A 23,566-nucleotide genomic window follows, 5' to 3' on the forward strand; every position below is an offset into this window, starting at 1 on the left:
GACCTACTTCTCAATACCAAAGTCTACGGGGACCAGTTCCCGGACGTCTCAGTTAATATGCTGGTGAAACAACATCAAAATTAAGCATATAGAAAAAAGAAGACAAAGCACTGTATTCAGAAAAATATTAAGTGGCCCGTTTTTCACATAAGTCAGTAAGATACTAAAACATTTTACGTAACAAACAATAATTGTATTTGTGTTATAGAAGTCATAATAAAATATTTTATGAAAATGTCAACAATGTAGACAACATTATCAGATGTGGTAAAATTATATTGGTTAAAAAATTGTACAATAATAATTATAGTAATAAAAAAGGGTCACACTTTGGACGCAATCTCGGCTAGTCTTTTAACTAAAAACCCTTTTAGTTTCGGGTTCAAACTAATCTTACTGTATTTACTGTTCGCATATTTTTCCTGAACAAACTTATGTTTCGAGGATTGTGCAGCTATTAGCAGCTTAGCAAATTTAACAACTACATCTTTGAACTCGCAATATTTACAATTAGAATTCTGTGCGAGGGGTCCAGACCATACTCTAGATGGACAACTTGCGTTGCTACAAATAGCGATTGATAAACAACAAGCAGCTGCAGCTTGCAGTGAAGGTCTAATACGTGACATACTGTGATCCAAAAGAGCCAGTTCTCACAAGTACTTGGAAAGATTATGCTGCTCGAGTTTGACATCCCCTAATTTACTATATCGCCTTAAAAAATGTATGGAAAGCGGTTTCCCTAGATTATATTGCAAAGCCGTTAAAATACTGATCTCCATTTTCAAAATCTCTTTCCTTGAAAACATGTTGTCACATATATACACGAAATCCTCCAGCGCCGGGTAATCCGTCTCCTCATATTTACAAGCGATCAACAGAGCCGAAGTTCCAACTAGCTGCAAATTTTCTTTGCCCACCTGAGTGTTGTCTTGGAGGTACCTGTCAATTAGCGAAATACACATATGTAGGGATTCAAGGGAGACCTCAAATTGCTCGTGGACTCGAATCAACCAGTTGACTAAAATGGCTCGCATTCGAGGCGTCGACTGATGGTTTTCCAGAAAATTCGGTTTTACCGGGTACTTCAGTTCCAGTTCGTGAAGATATTTGAAAATATCACCCAGATATTCTGATGCCATTCGGGAGTCATTGCAAGTTTGTGGGTCATGTTCAACAGCAGTTGTTAACTGAGAAGAAGATGATGGACTGATTTTCTTTTTTTGCTGGATGGCCGGGCTTGGAGACTTCTTTTTGGTCTTTGGCGGGATCAAACTTCTTGATTCCGGGCTTATTATTGACAAGTTTGTTGCTTAGCTCGTCTAACGGTGGTCGTTTTGTTAGGGAAATTTGTTTGATGGGGTGAGATTTTACTGGCTTCGTAGTGATGTTTTTACTGTCAGTGAGTGTAGGGACGATGTCAGGATGGCGGTGGCGGTGGGCCATCTGAAAGAGCATAAATATCACGGATAATTTTTAACTGCTTTTAAAGCAGAGTTTTTATTAATTAGATTTCACAATATACCGTGAAAGGCATAAACTAAATAAATTAAATGAGCAAGAATTTATAGTTTTTCAGACAGACATTAATTGTGTAAAACCTTTAACAAAAATCACTATCAAATTGATCGTTATCACTTAAAGGTTACTTCAGATTCAAAATTAAAGGCAATTTAACTCTCAAATGAATAACCAAATTCAAATAACTCACCTTGCGCTGCTCATAAAAATGGTAAAATTCTTACAAAATATAAAACTCACTTATGGCAATAATGAACATGGTAGTCACAGAACAAATGATAGTCCACTGGCTGTCGAAACCTTTGATTTTGGAATAGCGTGCGCATCACAGTAATAAAAAAAATCGAGTCTAGCGTAAACCGTATTACCGCTTAGTACCTTCGTCGTGACCAACAATTTCTTTAATGAATGCCCTGAAATGGCAGGTATCGACTTTACGACAGATTTAATGATAATAAAATGATGTAAAGCTGAAGATATTAGATCCACAATGCACATTATTTTCTTTTTGATTCTTATCAATGCCCCAACTGTTGTTTATCAAATGTACCGTGACCAAAATTTTTCGAAAACATTTTAATGTAAATAACTCGTAAAATTAATGAACTAATTTTTTTTTACTTTTTGTTGATATCTATTACTTCTATTACACAAGGGAATGTTTGTTTTCAACAAATGAGACTTTACATTCTCACAGATATAACAAAATACAATGGTTAATCAAATTTATTTGTAAACAATAACAACCGCAAGGTTCTGATTCCTACCTATTTACAAAAATAAATATATCTTAATGATATACAAAATGAATAAATACATCTGTAATCTAATTAAGAATTATTTAAAAAAGTCCAAACAAGATTTGAAATAAGTATTATAGTTATCAGAAAAAGGCTGAAATGAAATAAATAAATTGGACACATCCTAGTCTCATAATTTAAAAAAAAATATGTTAATAAAAACGATTAGTAAGAGTCCAAACTACTAATATTAATGTTATCTTAGATTTCTATTTATAAAAATACACTGATAAAATTAGGACAGCTGCACATTATTTAATAAAAATTGTTACTGATACAACGGAAAAACAGATTATGCAAGTAATGTATTCAGATAAGAGTATCTCTTAAATAACTCACTTTTAATAGATTTATTAATTATTAAATTCGATTATTCTTAACAGCATATTCAACAATGCATCTCAACCTGCTTTTGATGGCATTTTTATTTTTAATCAACTTTTCTTCTATGAATTACATCCTTCGCATTTTTTTCATTTATAAATTGATGATTGATGAAGCTCCCTAATATAACGGACTATACACATAACTACAATAGTCAAACATTAATACTAACTACTCGTAACTTCTAATAGATATAGATAGATTAAATAAGATTGTTTTCAAAAGCATATTCAACAATCGGTCTCAACCTCTTTTTGAAACCATTTTTATCTTTGACCTCAAACGTAAACGATTCCAAAATGTCTTTTCCTGTGCCTGCAGCTTCAACCAAATCAGGAAGATCTTCTTTTTCGGTATATAAAGACTGGATTGGCACAACACAAAACAATACACCAAATTTACCGTACTTCTTCCATTCATCAAAAAATTTTTCTACAGTATATTTATCTGCAACCTGGCTATTTAGCTCTCTTAAATACTCGCACAAGTATTTATGATAGTCTCTTAAAATAGTCTCAATGTCAGCAATATCTTCATCCGATATACCAGTAAACAAAAAATATGAAAGATCAGTCACAGGTGATGTGAATTTAGACATTTGCCAGTCCAGAATTGCAACCTTGGAAACATTCGTTTTTTCTTCGTTCTGTAAATCAAATTAAATCAAACTTGAAATATAAATTTCTTAGCTTACGGACCTCAAACTTGTACAAAAAATTATTCACCCAGCAATCTCCATGGTTTATTACTTTTAAATCGTCAACACCAGGCTCCATTTCACCAAGAATAAAATACACTTGATCTTTAAGTTTTAACCATTTTTCTAAAATGTCGTTTTTAACATTGTCTGTTAGCAACTCATGTACCATCTCTACACCATTTTTAAACATATTTTCAAAGCCAGATGACTTAAATGCTTCTTTCATTACATCTTCAGGAGAACCCTCGAGCAATTTTCGAAATTTTTTAGGATGTTGCTCTTGTAAAGCCACTGAAGTAGCATGAAATTTTGCATAGTCTTTTATTACAATATTGATAACTTCTCTTGATAATGGTTTTGCTTTTGGCCACAAGTCATACCCTAATTTTTTCAAATTTTCCAACACAATAACAAGTCTGAACTCATCACTATAAACGCCATAACATTTCGGTACACTGTCGAAGGGTCTTTTCATGCCTCTGCTGACTTGAAACTCTTTGAAAATTGGAAAAACATTTTGATACATGTAAGCTTCTTTCACAAACGCTAGTCTTAAAGCAGGTATATTTTCCAATAAAGCAGCACTGGGTTTACTGCATTTTAAAACAAGATCGTATTCTTTGTGGTTGCCTTGTTTGTCAGTTCCTGTTACAAAAACAAAAATTATGTCTCCAGCGTATCCGTCACCTTTTTCAGAATTTCCAGTTATATCGACTGAAAAATTTTCAAGATTTTCGCCTGTTAGAGCAACTGTTAACCACTTTCGTACATCACTGTCACGATCAATTGTTGTTTCCATAATTGCAAACTATTTGCAATTTAATAAAATTGTTTGTTAAAAATTTTACATAAATAAAACAACCTTACTTGTACCCTAAGGTTAAGATGTGAACTAAACCCGTTTATCAACGTGTATGGCTTTTATCTCAGTGCTTAAAACTTGAATGTTATAAGAATGATGATAAGAATGCTTTATCTTTTTCACAATCCTTGAATGCTTATGCCTTCAGTCACAACAACTAAAAAAAATGTAATTTCAACATTCATTTTTATATAAAGAAAAACAAATAAGGCAATTTTAGAATGATTAATTTGTCGTATAAGTTTCCTTTATCACGCAAACGACAAGTAATTTATCTTTAGATAGGTACTTTATCTAAAGGATCTACTAAAATAAAAGTAGCTAAAGTCACACCAATGCTTAAACCTGGAGATAAATAAGAAATTTCAAATTATTGACCCATTGCTATTGTTAATAACTTCGTTAAAGCTTTTGATGAAATTTGAGTGAACGTTGTGAACGGACGTGTAGTGATTGAGTCTTCCCTTATTTTAATTTAATTTGGCTGATACTCCCTTTTAGTGCAACCAGGTTCACTCCTATGGAGTTGTGGTATGAAAACAGTACATACTATAAGTTTGCTTTATACTTTTTTTTTTCTTCTTTTTCTAGCCGCTCGGTATTTCTTGTTCCGAAGCGGCTATCTGATTATCATCACTCGTCTCTTATAATTTGATAAAATGCCAGTGTGCAAAATCTGTGACACAAACCTTAAAAACTTTGATAAGACTCAAAAATGCTTCACTTGTGGCAATAAATACCACACTAATAGATGTTTAAAAATTGATGAAGCAGATTTCAAAATATTGTGTAAATATTAATTTTAGATTTTTATGTGGTGGGTGTCTCATTTTAGAGGGAATATAAAAATTGATGAATTAAAAGAGTCAGTTGATAAATGTTTTAATCTTATTGAAAAACAACACGAACATAATGCTTTAATATTAAAACAAGTACAAGAAACACTTCCTTTGGAAAATTCAACAAGCAAGACTGTTTCATACGCAAGTGTTATTAATAAAAATAAATCTTCTGTTATATTACAACCTAAAGATAGTAATCAATCGGTATCTGTTACTAAAAAAGATTTATTAAATCATGTTGATCCTGTTAAATCTAATGTTGAATTTTCATCTGTTAAAACTGGTCGAAATGGGAGTGTTATCATAAGTTGTAAGAATTCGACTGACTCTGACAAAATTAAAAACTTAGTTACCAAAAAATTATTAGATTATAACGTCAAAGAGTTGCCAACCTTAAATCCGAGGATAAGAATTACTTGCATAGATAAGGATATACCAGAAGAATCTAGTGTTGATTACATTGTGCATGGGAATAGAAATCTCTTAAGTGCTGATAAGTATACATGTATAGTAAGAAAATATACGCCTCTGAAAAATAATAACAAACGTACACAAGCTCTAGTTGAATTAGATTTAACTTCTTGCAAAAATATGCCTATTGGTAAAAAAATTTATTGAATATGACTATTGTAAGGTTAGGGACGCAATTGAAGTTCGTCGTTGTTACAAATGTTTAGGTTTTAATCATATGACTGACAAATGCTCAGCTAAATCTCCTGTATGTCCTAAATGTGCTGGTCCTCACCAACTTAAAGAATGTGAGTCAGATTTTTTGAAGTGCACTCACTGTAATTCTCTTAAAGGAAAGAATCCTGATCATTGTGATAACCGCGCGTCTTATGATATCAATAAGTCCCCTGTGTTTCAAAATCAACTTACTAAACTTAGGTCTATAATACTGGGTACCAAATAGCAATCACAGAGTTCTCAATTGCATAACACTCCGACTACCAAATTACCGATTATGAGTCCCTCTTTGTCTAGTAGTTCGCTTAATTTGTCATTTTTGTTTTGATATGACCAACATGTAAGAGGTATGTGTGGCAAAACACGAAAATTTTATTTATCTTCAATCTCATCATATCAATTTAAATTAACTGCATTAACCGAAACTTGGTTAAACGATAACATACATGATGCAGAGTTATTTGATATGGCAAGGTATAATGTTTTTCGAAAAAATCGCAATTTTAATTCATGCCGCTGCTCAAAAGGTGGTGGTGTATTGCTAGCTGTGGATCGTACTATATCTGCTAGTATATGTGATAATTCTATCTGCAATAACATCCTATGATATTTTACCCCTTATTGATTTACTGATGGTAAAGATTATTCTCAATTCTCGTACTATTTACATTCTAGTCATTTACATACCTGCTCAGTGTCTTAGTAATGATTATATTATTTTCTTGCGCTGCCATAGTTGTAATTGACATTTTACGTTGACACGTGGCGTGTTGCAATGGCAATGAAAAAGGATCTAGTGTTGCAAAATACAAACGAGGAATTTAAGCTTTGAAAAAATAAATTGATTATCACAAAGTAATTACGACTAATTGATAATCATGTATCTAAAGTTATTATAACAAAAAGTGGCTCAAAATTTAAAAAAAGGTCAATTTAAGTTGTAATCTTAAATAGGGGAATTTGTTGATCAAAATTTAGATTTGTAGTAATTTGACAGTTGACACTAATCGGTGGTTTGGTTTATGTTGTTGACAACTATTATGTTATTACTAGAGAGCGGAATTCTGTCGGGCTAGACAAGGCCAAACTCGGTACGGCTCGTACGGGATGGGAATTCATTGCAGTTACCGGCTGCACTTCGTTTATTTGAGATTAGAATAACACTGCTTCGTTGCACTCTGCTGTTAATTCCAGTTCTCATTTAGTTAGCCGTTTGATTAATAAATCGTTAATTGTATTTATGGAATCAAGTGACAATTAAATTCAGTGATTACCTATCACCCGCTACTGAGTCCCGGCGATGCAGCGCGTCCCCACTAAAATCGTGACGTAGCCCGACAGAAATCCGCTGTCTAGTTATTACTGTTTGTTAGTAGTTCTTGTTAATTAAAAAAACCGTTTAAACTTGACGTCATTCGAAACCTCACGCTGAATCATAATCACAAGATTCTCTCTGATCTGGAGCCGTATATAAAAATGTTTCCACTGGTAAGTATTTCAGACTTCTTGGGCTTGTGTCATTCTGCCGCTTTAAATACGCTGTTAATTTATAAAATTTCGAATGATTTATGTTATGTTTGATGCCAAGAGTACTTTTTAGAACTGAATATATTGTCCACAGTGTGGATGCTTTCATAATTTCCGACTTAATTTGGAAATAAACCAAGAGCGTCGTTTCAGAAAATTCGCGTATTTTATTTTCTTCGCACCACTTGATGCATTTTTGACATTCGGCTTCATATGGATTTGCGGATTTTGCAGGCAACAAATTTGCAGTTGTTTTATCTGCAGTTCTCTGAATACATGCACGAATTTCCATTTCAACTTTGAAATTCAAAATCTAGCCCGGACAAATTGACAGGTTGGTATTTGACGTTTTTGGTGATAAATTCTATACCAACATAATTTCGGTTCAGTAATATTTATTCTTTTAGCGATTGAAAAATGTTATTTTTTCAAAAAGGCAGCGCAAAAAATATTGTATGATACTCGTGTGAAAACTCCATTGCATTACTCACTTACATACAGCGCTCGACTGCGTCTCGCGCCGTATTCCCGTTCGTAATGCAATGGACCGTTTTCAACACTTGTAACATAAATAACTATTACTTCCCGAGCGTAAGCAAAGGAAGTTTTGTAATCGAGTCCGTCGGCCGACTCTCTACTTTTACGTTTTCTCGATTTTTCATGACCCCTAGAAGACGAAGAAATAGGTCTCCCATTTCCGTCTGACTGTCCGTCTGTCCGTCTGTCCGTCTGTCTGCCGTCCCGGATTTTTATTAGACAGATAATCTCCGAAAATACTGGACCGATTGTTGTGAAATTGTGTATTTATATTAGGAATATCATGTAGATTGTAAAACACTAACCAAAATTTATCTAATCATCCCCACCACTGATGCGATGACGTCACTTCAAAATTAAAAAAAAATCAAAATTATAAAACAACATTTTCCAATTTAATTTTGAATCTGCTAAACCGAATGGTTTGAAATCTTGCAAATGTTTTAAGGTTATAAAGTGCATAATTAGTCAAAATATATTTGCTTATCCCCTCCAAAAAATTGATGACATCAGCTCAAAAGTTTGGCGAATAAATCCTATCTAGAATGTACAAACTATGATGAGTCTGTACTTGTAATTTATCATTCCGTTCATATGTTTTGGATTTGCATATACAGGGTGACTCAAAAAAATTAATGATTGCGTAAATTTATTTTATTGATTTACTCAGGAACTACAAAACCGAATGCTTTGAAATCTTGGAGATGTTTTACATTTATCATAAGTATGGTAAATTTTTGATCAAAATGTATTTGCTCATCCCCCCTAAAAAATTTATTACGTCATCCCAAAATTTTGCTGAATAAATCTTATCTAAAATGTACAAAATATGATGAGTTTGTACTTGTGATTTATCATTCCATTAATATTTTTTGGATTTGCGTATACAGGGTGGCTCAAAAAATATATAATTTTATTTCAGGAGCGAGGGAAGTTCTGTCGAAACAACTTTCGACCAATTTTTATGATTTGAAGCAGAGTGGCAATGTATTAAATAGCAATAATCGACTTTTGGATCTTATTTTTATCAATAATGACAATGACACTCAATGTATTGTACGTCGATGTGATGATTCTTTACGGGAAAACGGTCATCACCCCGCTCTCGAAATGGATATAAAAATGCACATGTTCCAACGCAAGAAATTTCCAGCCTCAATTCAGTCTGATTATAACTCCAGAAAATGCAATTTTAGTATTTTGTATGACACACTTTTGTTAGTAGACTGGTCATTTCTTTACAGTTATATCAGGGCTGACGATGCTATTTCTAGTTTCTACCAGGTTTTAGATGAAATTTTTCAAGCTTAGGTTCCAAAGAAAAAAAAATGTTTCAGGTAATTATCCTGTTTGGTTTAACGGCAATGTCATTAGGGCATCGAGACAGAAAATTTCTGCTTGGAAAAGGTACAACAAAACGAAATCTCCATACGATTATTCCACATTTAAAACTCTGAGGACACAGTTAAACTATAAAATTAAGGAAGCTTACAAGTTGTACATGCAACAAATGAATTAGATCCGATCCTAAAAGGTTCTGGGCATTGGTAAATACAAAAAAAAACAGATCCTATTCCACCTAATATGGTATACAACATTTTAAATCTAACCAACCCCAGTGATATAGTTAATTCCTTTGCCGATCACTTTGCTCAATCATTTATTGACAGGAATCCATCAGTTAACCTAAGCTGTTCCAGCTTAAATAAAACCTTATTAAATATTAGAAGGATTAGTGAGGAATGTGTGTACAAAGCTATCAAAAAATTTAAACCTGAAATGACCAGTGGATCCGACCAAATACCGGTTTTTGTGGTATACTATTTCCAGCAATAGATTGGAAAATTTTGAATTCACAATCGCCAATCGGAGAATCCAAAATATACTAACATTATACGGTTAAGGCAGTTAAAGAGTTGTAATTTAAGTTGGCAACCAACGTTCCTTTTCCCGCGCAATGAATTACCTACGCCTCTATGCCTGCGCCAGTCGGTCAGTTTCGTTTAACCTCTGTTTTGGACGATCAGCTGATTGACGTTAATTTAAAATTTTGGTTTAATAAGTTAAAAAGTGTGTTTTTACTTCCCGAGCGTAAACAAAGGAAGTATTGTAATCGAGTCCGTCGGCCGTCTTTCTACTTGTACGTTTTCTCGATCTTTCGTGACTCCTAGAAGACGAAGAAATAGGTCTCCCATTTCCGTCGGTCTGTCCGTCTGTCCGTCTGTCTGCCGTCCCGGATTTTTATTAGACAGATAATCTCCGAAAGTACTGAACCGATTGTTGTCAAATTTTGTATTTATATTAGGAATATCATGTAGATGGTAAAACGCTAACCAAAATTTGTCTAATCATCCCCACCACTAATGCGATGACGTCACTTCAAAATTGTACATAGCAAATAGGTTTTAAATTGTATAAAATAACATAGTCCTGCACATGTAGTTTACGACTCCGAATTGAGTTTTTACCCAAAACGTCCAGATTTTTGGAAAAAAAATCAAAATTATAAAACAACATTTTGCAATTTAATTTTGAATGCTTTGAAATGTTGCAGATGTTTTAAGGCTATAAAGAGCATCATAAATCTTTAGTCAAAATATATTTGGTTATCCCCTCCAAAAACTTGATGACGTCAGCTCAAAAGTTTGCCGAATAAATCCGATCTAAAATGTACAAAATATGATGAGTCTGTACTTGTGATCTATCGCACCATTCATATTTTTTGGATTTGCATATACAGGGTGACTAAAAAAAATTAATGAATGCGTAAATTTATTTTACTGATTTACTCAGGAACTACAAAACCGAATGCTTTGAAATCTTGAAGATGTTTTAAAATTATCATAAGCATGGTAAACTTTTGATCGAAATGTATTTGGTTGTCCCCCTAAAAAATTTATGACGTCACCACAAAATTTTGCTGAATAAATGCTATCTAAAATGTACAAAATATGGTGAGTCTCTTCTTGTGATTTATAATTCCATTCAAATTTTTTCGATTTGCATATACCGGGTGACTCAAAAAAATTAATGAATGCGTGAAGGGATTTTATTGACTTAATCAGGAACTACAAAACCGTATGCTTTGAAATCTTGCAGATGTTTTAAGGTTATAAAAAGCATAATAAATGTTTAGTCAAATTATATTTGGTTATCTTCTTCAAAAAAATGATGACGTCAGTTCAAAAGTTTGCCCAATAAGTCCTATCTAGAATGTACAAAATATGATGAGTCTGTACTTGTGATTTATCACTCCATTCATATTTTTTGGATTTGCATATACAGGGTGACTCAGAAAAATTAATTAATGCATAAATTTATTTTATTGATTTACTCAGGAACTACAAAACCGAATGCTTTGAAATCTTGAAGATGTTTTAAAGTTCTCATAAGCATTGTAAGTTTTTGATCGAAATGTATTTGCGGATCCCCCCTAAAAAATTTATGACGTCACCACAAAATTTTGCTGAATAAAACCTATCTAAAATGTACAAAATATGGTGAGTCTCTTCTTGTAATTTATAATTCCGTTCAAATTTTTTCGATTTGCATATACCGGGTGACTCAAAAAAATAATGAATGCGTAAATTTATTTTATTGATTTATTCAGAAACTGCAAAACCGAATGCTTTAAAATCTACTGCGAAAAAAAACATAATAGACTTGCAGTCGTCACGTTTCCGAGAGCGAGGGAAGTACTGTCTAAACTCTTTAGACCAATTTTTTCGTTTTAAAGAAAACCTTTGACACTCACTTGTTAGTAGAAAAATTCCGTTAGTTCGGTCCGATTGTACCTAACATGTTGATTATACATAGAGTCCGTAAATATACCTGTTATTCAAGACCCTAACACTGACATTCAAGGGTCCACCATTGGCCTATTATTGTTTAATCTCTTTGTTGATGATATATTAAAATCTATTGTAGATAACGTTCTCGTATACCTACACCGACAATCTAAAAAATTTTAGAATCATCTTCGATAATTGTGCTAATTTTAAAAAAGATACAGACAAGTTTACTGTCTATAACCGATAGTAACCCATTAAAAGTTAATCAAAAACAATATTTCTCTTTCTCTCCATCGTCAACTAAAAAACTGAACTGAAACTCGTCATTTTGGGAGTGATCCTGGATTCATCGTTGCCTCAGCTTACTAAATTCAGTTGAGAGAAATACATTCAGTTTCAAAAATTTAAATTGTTTAATTACCTTATTTATACAACTCTTTCGATAGTTCTAAGTCAGCGTACTGCTATATTGCAGACAACCCATTTGAGGTAGTACATGTTAATAAGGTACAAAAAACTTGTCACAGGTTTTATAAACGCCTGTATTTCAAAACATGGAACCTATTCTGTGCGGGGATATAGAAACGAAGAACTTTTGACTAAATTGGATGGAATTTTAAACAACCATATATTACTTAATAAATAATTACCGATTCTCTGAAATTAAGATTAAAAAGCTCGCCAGTGTTTTATAATTTACAACACAACAGGCTGTACGAGGACTTTTTAACAGCATATTCAACAATCGGTTTCATTCTGTTTTTCCAGCCAATTTTATCTTTGGCTTCATATTTAAAAGCTTCACCAAGCTCTGCTCCCTTGTTTGCAATGTCAGCCATATCTGGAAGGTCTTCTTTTTCCGAATAAAAAGATTTTATTTGTAAAATGCAAAATACTGCACCATATCTGCCGTACTTCCTCCACTCATCAAAAAATGTTTCCACAGTGTATTTATCTGAAACTTTACTACCTAGCAATTTTAAGTATTCGCAAAAGTATATACAGGGTGTCTCAGAAATAAGTACATTAATTTTAACCAGTAACAGAACTCGTGAAACGGAACAACTTTTTTATCTAACATTTTTTCGAAAACTCAAGTCGAATTTCGAATTTTCCCACCCATATATTCACGAGCCGTCTATGTTCACCTTAAATAATAACTTAAAAATAATAGCAACACTACAACAATGAAGAAGGTACCGTAGCAACCGTTTTGACACTGACAATTATTTTTATGTCAATGTTATTAAACGTTGTCTCTTTAAAGTTTGTTTGGCACAGATTTCTAATTTATAGACGAAATGTGTTGAAATGGCTTTGTTTTCAAATCTGGAATGCACCGATATCGTTTTAACGTACGGTGAAGCTCGGAGAAACGGCACTCGCGCCCAACGAATTTTTTCAGAAAATCTCCCAAATCGTCGTCTGCCAAATGTGCGCAGTTTTAAGAACGTTGCAGCATTTTCGAGAGTACGGATCTTTTAAACCTGGATCTCAGGATCGGGGTGAGTTACGTTGTAATAGAATTGCTAATATTGAAGAGGCTGTTTTGAAGAGTGGCGAAGTTCGACCGGGCACTAGCACGTATCACTGTCTAGTGTGATGTATCGGAGAGTAGTATTTGGAGGATACTCAGAGAACAAATGTACACCTTTCAGGACCAGAAAGTTCAGTTATTGAAACTAACAGACTTACCACGTAGGCAAGACTTTTGTGAGTGGGTTAATAGAAAAATAAACGAACAAGCAAATTTTGTATCTCTTATACCTTCAACTGATGAGCTCGGTTACACGAGGGAAGGTGTTCAACACCCACATTTGGGCCGATGAAATTCCGTACGCCATTAGGGAGCAATTTCTCTCTAAATGTTTGTCACATTGACAAGATTAGGAAAATACGTATCCTAGTAACTGTTTTTGACCATAAATTATTAATTATAATAATTATTGGTGTCCATGGGTGACTGAGGATCCATGGGCGGGTAACCTTAATTGGGGTATAACTTTAACAATTTTTAACTTGATAATTAAAAAGTTCTTGACAAAACTCTACTAAAAAAAGTTGTTGAGTTCAATGAGCTCTATAACTGATTAAAATTAATGTACTTATTTCTGAGACACCCTGTATAATATTCTCTCAAAACAGTGTCGATATCAGCAATATCTTCTTTCGATATACTAGTGAACAAAAAGTGTGACAGATCAGTCGCAGGTGATGTGAATTTAGAAACTTGCCAGTCGAGAATCGCAAACTTGGAAACGTGAGTTCTTTCTTCATTCTATAACATATATTAAATTAACCTTAAAATACAAATTTGTTAGCTTGCTTACCACAAATTGAAACAAAAAATTATTCGCCCAACAGTATCCATGGTTTATCACTTTTAAGTCGTCAACACTTGGTGTCATTCCACCCAAAATATAGCCAATTGATCCTTAACCCTTTTTAACCACTCCTCTAATATATTATTTTTAACATCATTCTTTAGTAAATCATATACCTCTTCAACAACTTTTAAACATATTTACAAAACCAGATTTGTCCATAAACTCTTTTAGTGTATCTTCAGGTGAGTCTTTAAGCAGTTTTTGAAATCTTTCAGGAAACTGATCTTCCAAAGCCATGGAAATCGCATGAAATTTTGCATATTCTCATATTATAGTATCGATAACTTCTCTTGTTAATGGTTTTGCTTTTGGTCACAAATCATATCCTAATTTCTTCAAATTTTCCAATACAATTACATGTCTGAATTCATCTCGATAAACGCCATAACACTTCGACACACTATCAAAAGGTTTTTCTACGCCTTTGCTAACTTGAAATTGTTTAAAAAGGGGAAAAACCTTTTCATACAAATAAGCTTCTCTCACAAATGCTTTTCTAAAACCAAATGCACTTTTCATTAATGCATCACTAGGTTTGCTGCACTTTAAAACAAGATCATATTCTTTGTTCTTGCCTTCTTTGTCAGTTCCTGCTACAACAACGAAAATTACATCTCCTATATATCTATCACCTTTTTCAGAACTTCCAGTCGTTTTGACTGAAAACTTTTCAAGATTTTCTTCTGCTAGGACAACTTTTAACCACTTTTGAACATCACTGTCCCGATCGGTTCTTCCTTCCATTATTAACAATTTTAAAAATGTTAACCTTACGTTTAACGTAAGATTAGATAGACTGCTTATATGTGAACTAAACCGATTTATAAATGTGTGTGGTTTTTATATGACTGTGAGTAGTAAGTTAAAACTTGTAGTGTTACGATAACGATGATAAATATTTATTATCTTTTCCACCATCCTTAAATATAACTTCAATCATTATTGTAACAAATTCTTGTCACAACGTACATTTCTGTATAAGTGAAGTAAATGACGTATTATCTCAATTTCACTTATCATTCAATCAACAACTAATAACAATTTTTAACTGCGATTTACTTAATACCGGAAGAGGATAAATGTTAATTTCTACAAATTGTCGTTATTTTTGTTTTATATTGAATAGTATGTTTTTTTTATATAAAAAATAATTATAAGATTAGTATGTAATGGACAGTTAGTATCTTTCTTATTTACTAACCACTTTATCTTAAGAATGTGAAGAATAGTGGACTGCGTTGCTTACAAACTTTCTTTTTTAAAAGATATTTAAGTCTGTTTGCCTAATTAGAGGTCAACACTATTCCCCCACCATGGTTTTGTGCCATCAGCATCTCTTTTCCGTAGTTACCAAATCCTGGTGGAATCGTAAACCTTTCACATCTCTTTGGAAATGTTACAATACTTGATATATCTCCAGAAATTTGACGTGCAATTTTTTTAACGATTAATATAAACACAAGAGCAAAAAATGAAATAAAAAACTTGGTTTTTATGCTTCACACGAAACAAAAAAAATATTTGTTAAGAAGTGTTATTAGTTATTACTTCTTTAGAGATCAAAAATTTTACAGCCAAAATTGTACAGCTTTTTAAAAGGCATAACCTAAAATTATTTTCAGTGAATGTCCAATTTTTAGGCAAAACTACGTTTTTTTTTAATTCTGTCTAGTACATGTTTATCCATACACGCAAAATACTGGAATGATTTTTTTTTGTGAAACAATGCTACTTCCGCTTCCAGGGTTTTCTCTATTTGAACGTCGTCGTCACCGATGGTGAGTCACAACCTCTCATTGTCGTACATACCACAAAATCCACAGGCTTTGTACCGGAGCGGTGTATGGGTTTATTTCGTAACAATATGATAAAAAATATAACAACAAAATTATGAAACACAAGTAAACTTGATTTACCTTTATTTTAACTTAACAAACGTTAAAAAGCTCGTCACTAGTTACTGACTCACGGAATATCCAAATAAAATACTCAGAGATTATTTATAAATAACATTTAAACGCTTTATTAAATTAGGTTATTCTTGACAGCATATTCAACAATCGGTCTCAACCTATTTTTAAAACCCCTTTTATCCTTCAGTTTAAATTGGAACGATTCACTAATATCTTCTCCTCTGTCTGCAGCTTCAGCCATGTCTGGAAGGTCTTCCTTTTCGGTATACAAAGATTTGATTGGTAATATGCAAAATAATACACCATATCTGCCGTAATGCCTCCACTCATCAAACAATTTTTCTACAGTATATTTGTCTGCAACCTTGCTATCTAGCATTCTTAAATACTCGCAAAAGTATTTATGATAATCTCTCAAAATAGTGTCCATGTCAGCAATATCTTCTTTGGATATACCAGCGAACAAAAAGTATGAAAGGTCATTCACAGGAGATGTGAATTTCGAGATTTGCCAGTCCAGAATAGCAACCTTGGAAACGCTTGTTTTCTCTTGATTCTAAAGTATAAATTAAATTTATCTTAAAATACAAATTTATTAATTTACGTACCTCAAATTTGTACAAAAAATTATTCACCCAACAATCTCCATGGTTTATGACTTTTAAATCGTCAACACCAGGTTCCATTTCACTAAGAATAAAACCAACTTGATCTTTAAGTTTTAACCATGTCTCTAAAATGTCACTTTTAACATCATCTCTTAGCAGCTCATGCAACTCTTCCACACAGTTTTTAACCGTGTTTAAAAAACCAGCTTTTTCTGAAAAACTCCTCATTACATCTTCAGCCACGTGTTCAATCAAGTTTCGAAACTTTTCAGGATGTTGTTCTTCCAAAGCCACTGACGTTGCATGAAATTTTGCATAGTCTTTTATCACAATATTGATAACTTCTCTTGTTAATGGTTTTGCTTTTGGCCACAAGTCATAACCTAATTTTTTTAAATTTTCCAACACTATAACATATCTGAATCCGTCGCTATAAACGCCATAACATTTCGGTACACTGTCGAAGGGCTTTTCAATGCCTTTACTAACTTGAAACTCTTTGAAAACTGGAAAAACATTTTGATACACGTAAGCTTCTTTCACAAATATTTGTCTAAAAACAGGTATGTTTTCCATTAATGCAACGCTAGGCTTGCTACATTTTAAAACAAGATCGTATTCTTTTTTCTTGCCTTCTTTATCAGTTCCTGTTACAAAAACAAAAATTATGTCTCCCGCATATCCATCACCTTTTTCAGAAGTTCCAGTTATCGTAACTGAAAATGTTTGAAGATTTTCTTCTGCTAAGGCAATTGTTAGCCACTTTCGCACATCACTGTCATGTTCAGTTGTTGTTTCCATTGTAACAAAAAGTCAAAAAGTTTAGATAATTATTAAAACAGCCTGAGCTACTTTTAGTTAAATGTTAGACTAACTGTTTAAATGTGAACTAAACCCAATTATAAATGTGTGTGGCTTTTATATCAGTGCTTAAAGCTTGTAATGTCATGGTGATGAGAATGACGATAAAAAAGTATTATCTTTTGCACAATCGTTAAGTTATCTTCACTCATAATAGAGAATTGTAACCGAATTGTAACCACACCGTTCACTTTTGTACAACTGAAACTAATAAATAATCCAATTTAAGAATGGTTAATTTGTCGTCTCAGTTTCCCTTATCATTCAAACAACAACGAAAAATTGTTCTATCACCATGAGTTATAACTTGCAAATCTTCGACATCATGTGTCTATGATTGTTCGACGCTTTAGCTATTTTAATTATAAAGATAAATTGATAAATTAAATACAAGTATATAGTTATAAAGTTCCTAACAATTAAATAACTAAAATATTCAGATAATATTGTTAATTAACATTTATGAGTTTCATTAAATTAGATTATATTCTTAACAACATATTCAACAATTGGTCTCAACCTGTTTTTAAAGCCGCTTTCATCTTTCAATTCAAATTTAAACGATTCAATAATATCTTCTCCTCTGTTCGCAGCTTCAGCCACATCTGGAAGGTGTTCCTTTTCCGAATACAAAGATTTGATTGGTATAATGCAAAACACTGCGCCATATCTGCCGTACTTCTTCCATTCACTAAAAAATTTTTCCATGGTATATTCATCCGAAACCTTGGTATCTAGGCTTCTTAAATACTCGCAAAAGTATCTATAATAGTCTTTCAAAATAGTGTCAATGTCAGTAATATCTTCTTTTGATATACTGGAGAACAAAAAGTATGACAGATCAGTTGCAGGTGATGTGAATTTGGAGAGTTGCCAGTCCAGAATGGCAAACTTGGAAACGTGGTTTTTCTCTTCGTCCTATAAAATAAATTAATTTAGCCTTAAAATACAAATTGTTACTTTAGTTACCTCAAATTTATACAAAAAATTATTCATCCAACAGTCCCCATGGTTTATCACTTTTAAATCGCCAACACTGGGTGTCATATCACCAAAAATTAAACCAACTTGATCTTTGAGCTTTAACCACTCCTCTAAGGTCTCATTTTTAACATCATCCCTTAGCAAATCATATACCTCTTCCACAGAATTTTTAAATACATTTAAAAATCCAGATTTGTCCATAAACTCCTTTAGTGTATTTTCAGTTGAGTCTTGAAGCAGTTTTTGAAATCTTTCGGGGAACTGATCTTCCACAGCCACGGAAATCGCATGAAATTTTGCATATTCTCTTATTATAGTATCGATAACTCCTCTTGTTAATGGTTTTGCTTTTGGCCACAAGTCGTACCCTAATTTCTTCAAATTTTCCAACACAATAACATGTCTAAATTGATCACTATAAACACCGTAGCATTTTGGCACACTATCAAAAGGTTTTTCGATACCTTTATTAAATTGAAATTGTTTGAAAAATGGAAAAACGTTTTCATAAATGTAAGCTTCTCTTACAAATGCTGTTCTAAAAGCAGGTGCATTTTCCATTAAGGCAGCACTAGATTTGCTGCATTTTAAAACAAGATTGTATTCTTTGTTTTTGCCTTCTTTGTCGGTTCCTGTTACACAAACGAAAATTATATCTCCCACGAATCCGTCACCTTTTTCAGAATTTCCGATTATCTCGATTGAGAAACGTTTAAGATTTTCCTGTGCTAGAGCAACTTTCAACCAGTTTTGAACTTCACTACCACGATCAGTTTTTCTTTCCATTATTACAAAATATAGCAGTTTGATATAAATGGTTTGTTAAAAATGTTAGACAATTTTACAAAAAAGGCCTTGCATTTAACTTAACGCTAAAATGTTCAGAAGTGAACTAAAATCGTTTATAAATGTGTGTGGCTTTTATATATTTTTCAAACCATTAAAGATATCTTCAGCCACAATTATCGTAAAATTGTTTCCACAACATGCATTTTTGTATAAATGAAAGCAATTAATTCAGTTTTGAAACGATTGATTTATCATCTCCATTAGCCTTGTCAATCATACAACATAAGTGATAACTTAACAGACGATATTTCTAATTTTTTTTTCAAATTTTCATGATTTATACTCCTATTATTTTTATCCTGCCTTTGTTTTACTGTCCCTTTTTTATCAAAAATGATTAAAAGATTGGTATATTATAATTTCCAGTTAATTACTTTGTGATTTACTACACATTTTGTCTGATGTATGTACCTACATCAAACAACCGAACCGAGAAACGTTGGATTAAGATCAACGAGAATTACTGTAATTCACACTTGAAAAACGTTAAAACAATAAAAACGATGTCTTTAAATGACAGCTTACAATAATTGCCGGAAAGTCAAATTTTGTTACACTCAATTCAGCATTAAACGGTAAATCAAGAATACTGGATTTAATATTGTCAACAAGTAATATTAATGTTACTGTAGATCGTCAAGAGCTGCCACTTGTACAAGAAAATACATATCATCCTTCTCTAAGTATTCAAGTATCAGTTATCCATGAGAATATAATTCATGTATCACACGACCCCATTTCTTCCAACAGAATGTGTTCATTCCCTTAGTTACATGTCTATCACAGCGATAATAATTTCAATATTATTGCCTTATTGTGGTCTGTTGCTACCTAAATTTAAAAACTGTCAAATTGACAAATTTTAGAATTTCATAAATTTTTTTGTCTTTTATGGCTTGCCAACGTTGGAGGCAAGCTCAAAACAACGAAATCAACTCTATTATCAAAAAATGCGTTCATTTGTTATATTGTCATGTTGAATATAACTCGTGATATGATTAATAATCGAAGATATGGCTCGTGAAACTGAAGCAGCACATTCAACTCGTGCTTCCCACTCGTTGAACCTGCAGCTCGGTTTCACTGGAAATATCATCGATAATAATCATATCACTTGTTATATTACAACTGAAAATAATATGCCATTTCAGTCCAATTCAAATAAGAGAAAGTTCAATTTTCATAAAGCAAATTTACAGGATCTATATTTTGCACTGGCTACAACTGACTAGACATGGATACGAAACTTTGAACACGTAAATGATGCTTGTAAATATTTCTTTGATAAGCTGTATGATCTATTTAGTCAGTTTTTTCCAATGACCACTAACAAAAAAAAACATTCTAATTTTCCAGCGTGGTTCACCTCCTCCATTATTAACAAAATTAAATTAAAAAATAAATACACTAGAAAATTCAAAGCCTCACTTAGGCACAAGCAAGAATCTGAGAAAGGTCATAAAAAATGAAATGCGCACTGAATATTTAAATTTTATGAATAATATAAAAAATTCTCTGACGCATGATATTAATAAGTTTTGGTAATTTGTAAATACGAAAAGGAAGAACCACGTTGTACCAGCTGAAATCACATACGCTAATAACATCTTGTCTACTCCACAAGGCACAGTAAATCCATTTGCTAGTCACGTATCAAGTGTTTTCTCCAACAATAACATAAGTGATACTGCCTGTGATAACGGTAATGACGTTTGCAAATTTTGTGACAAGAAAAGTTGTATCTCCGGTCCTTTGAAGTTTTGTGATAATATGAGTGTGCTACATTCTTTTCGGATTCGAGATAAGAATATTTTGAAGTCAGTTAAGATAATCAAAAGCAATAAATTCTGTGGTCCAAATCAGGTTCAAGCGTTTGGTTTTCTACATTGTATTCAGTTATACATACTTAGAAACGTGTAATTATCCATCTATCTATCTGGAAATTGTCTAAAATATGTCCGATCTTTAAGAGAGGTGATCATTCTGATGTCAGCAACTTTAAACCAATCACTCTGTTATGTAATTTTGATAAACTGTTGGAATCGATTTTAGCTGATAAAATATATTCACATGTAGATAATAATTATATTGTCACGTGCCCCCAAAAATCTTCGAATAAAGTCCGAACAGACTTACATTAATTTAGAAATTTTAGAAATTCCATGACAACGAAAAATCTTGCACTTTTGGGGGGCCGCAACTGTACATTGGTTGTAAAACTTTTTTTTTTTTTATTTTAAAAAGATGAGGATCTCAACCGCACAGGGTTATTAGTGTAGGAGAGAGAAAAATTTTCGAAGCAAAAATATATTTTTTTAACAAACAATAACAAATGGGCGTTACCTTTTTTTTTCATTTGTCTAACTTTACTGAAATGTCAGGATTGAACATAATTAAATCATAAACTCACTTTTAAGTCGTCAGAGATGATATCTGGATAGTCACAATTATTTCCTTGTCAGTTAGGCCGATGCCGAGGTGAATCGGTTTTATCAACAACTAGCTGACCCCGTGAACTTCGTTTCACCTACAATTTAATTTTGAATATGCAAAACCGAATGCTTTGAAATCTTGCAGATGTTTTAAACATATGATAAGCTTAATACATTTTTATTCAAAATAATATTTACTTCCTTCAAAAAATTGATGACGTCAGCCCAAAATTTTGCCAAATGAATCCATTTAAAATATCCAAAATAGGATGAGACTATACTTGTGATTTATCATTCCATTCATATTTTTTAGTTTTGCTTATAGGGAATGTCTCAAAAAATTAATCACTGAGTCAGTTTATTTTATTGAATGAATCAAGAATTGCAAAACTGAATTTTGAAATATTGCAGACGTTTTGAAGTTACTGTTTGACATGGTATGTTTTTAATCAAAATATATCTGTTTATCAAGCCCAAAAACTTGATGACGTCATATCATCAGTATATTTTCGTAATTTATCATTGCATTGATATTTTTTAGATTTGCTTTTACAGTGACTCAAGAGTTGCAGAAATGACATAATTAATATAATTCATAATGTTTAAATATGATAACTATTAATATGTGATAATTAAACCGAAAACTATTTTCCTAAGAACACGAGGTTAGCAAAAACAAATTAGTTTGTTTAAACATTGTTAAATTAATCCCGAAAATGTACAATTTCTGAGCTAAAATATCAAAAATAATTTTTGCAATCTCATCGTGACGTACGATGACGTCACTGTCACGTGAGCTACCTGATAAAAGGTCACTTTTTTCGGTCCTCTGTGTTTAGTTTTGATTTCGGTTTGGTGGCAGCAACATCAGAGTCCGTTTTGGCTTAAAAGTGGGGTCCTTTTCACGAATTTCTAATTTATTATTAATAAATATTAGTGAAAATGTGTTGTATTAGTACTGTGAACACGAACGAGAATGGATATTTTTCCGAAAAGGACCGAAAACAGGGTAAGTACGACTTCAGTTTTAATTTATCGGATTCCGTGATTCGTTTGGTCGACAATGTTTACATTTTGGATAAATTTTCGAAACAATTGAAGTTGGTGGGTCAAAGCTATACATTTTCGCGATATAATTAAATAAAATTTAAACATAATTAATATAATTCACAATGTTTAAATATGATAACTATTAATATATGATAATTAAACCGAAAACCATTTTCCTAAGAACACGAGGTTAGCAAAAACAAATTAGTTTGTTTAAACACTGTTAAATTAACCCCGAACATGTACAATTTCTGAGCGAAAATATGAAAAATAATTTTTGCAATCTCATCGGGACGTACGATGACGCCACTGTTACGTGAGCCACCTGATAAAAGGTCACATTTTTCGGTCCTCTGCGTTTAGTTTTGATTCCGGTCTGGTAGCAGCAACATTGGAGCTTCGTTTTGGGTTAAAAGTAGCACGTGTTCGCGAATTTCTAATTTATTGTTAATAAATATTAGCGAAATGTTTTGTGTTAAGTGCTGTGAACACGAAGGAAAGTGGAGATTTTTCCAAAAATGCCCGATTTTTTTTTAAATATGTTGTTAATAACATGCATTCAGGACTGATAAAGTACGCCTTTAGAACATACAAAGTACTGCGTTCATAATTCACAAAATACCGTAGTCATCATTTTTAAAGTACGGCGTCCAAATTTACAAAATACTGTGTCCTTCACCCATGCTATCAAACCTTAGTCCTCTCTTTTAATGGCAAGACGCACTCCAGACCTCCTCGTATTGTTTGGTTCTTGCTGGGCAACAGCAACGAGCGAGCAAAGTCATCGCTCTTTGGTGGCAAACGTGGAGAAATTTGTATATTGTAACTTTT

General features: G+C 32.6%; 4 protein-coding genes across 4 annotated transcripts; all 4 read right to left on the reverse strand.

Moving 5' to 3' along the window:
* Window positions 1-323: 323 nt before the first annotated feature.
* On the reverse strand, window positions 324-1,537 carry LOC135144718 (G2/mitotic-specific cyclin-B2-like). Its single transcript, XM_064076774.1, is given in 3 exon segments — window positions 324-1,190; window positions 1,249-1,446; window positions 1,526-1,537. Coding segments are annotated over 3 exon segments (1,077 nt in total).
* An 859-nt stretch (window positions 1,538-2,396) lies between these two features.
* Window positions 2,397-4,310, reverse strand: LOC135144629 (uncharacterized). The gene is made up of 2 exons (XM_064076667.1): window positions 3,404-4,310; window positions 2,397-3,351 (listed from the first exon to the last, which is right to left on the reverse strand). Exons 1-2 carry the CDS (start codon window positions 4,202-4,204, stop codon window positions 2,908-2,910), a joined length of 1,245 nt encoding a protein of 414 aa, XP_063932737.1. The 5' UTR covers window positions 4,205-4,310; the 3' UTR covers window positions 2,397-2,907.
* An 11,680-nt stretch (window positions 4,311-15,990) lies between these two features.
* Window positions 15,991-17,506, reverse strand: LOC135144756 (uncharacterized). The gene is made up of 2 exons (XM_064076830.1): window positions 16,560-17,506; window positions 15,991-16,507 (listed from the first exon to the last, which is right to left on the reverse strand). The coding sequence occupies exons 1-2, from the start codon at window positions 17,358-17,360 to the stop codon at window positions 16,064-16,066; spliced, it is 1,245 nt and encodes a 414-aa protein (XP_063932900.1). The 5' UTR covers window positions 17,361-17,506; the 3' UTR covers window positions 15,991-16,063.
* Window positions 17,507-17,672: 166 nt separating this feature from the next.
* LOC135144728 (uncharacterized) lies at window positions 17,673-19,287 on the reverse strand. Its single transcript, XM_064076785.1, has 2 exons — window positions 18,390-19,287; window positions 17,673-18,338 (listed from the first exon to the last, which is right to left on the reverse strand). The coding sequence occupies exons 1-2, from the start codon at window positions 19,188-19,190 to the stop codon at window positions 17,898-17,900; spliced, it is 1,242 nt and encodes a 413-aa protein (XP_063932855.1). The 5' UTR covers window positions 19,191-19,287; the 3' UTR covers window positions 17,673-17,897.
* Between the last annotated feature and the right edge of the window lie 4,279 nt (window positions 19,288-23,566).

The sequence above is a fragment of the Zophobas morio genome, unplaced genomic scaffold (genome assembly GCF_036711695.1).
Source record: "Zophobas morio isolate AGI-343-1 ecotype UQ-CSIRO unplaced genomic scaffold, CSIRO_AGI_Zmor_V1 ptg000108l, whole genome shotgun sequence".
Classification (NCBI taxonomy): domain Eukaryota; kingdom Metazoa; phylum Arthropoda; class Insecta; order Coleoptera; family Tenebrionidae; genus Zophobas; species Zophobas morio.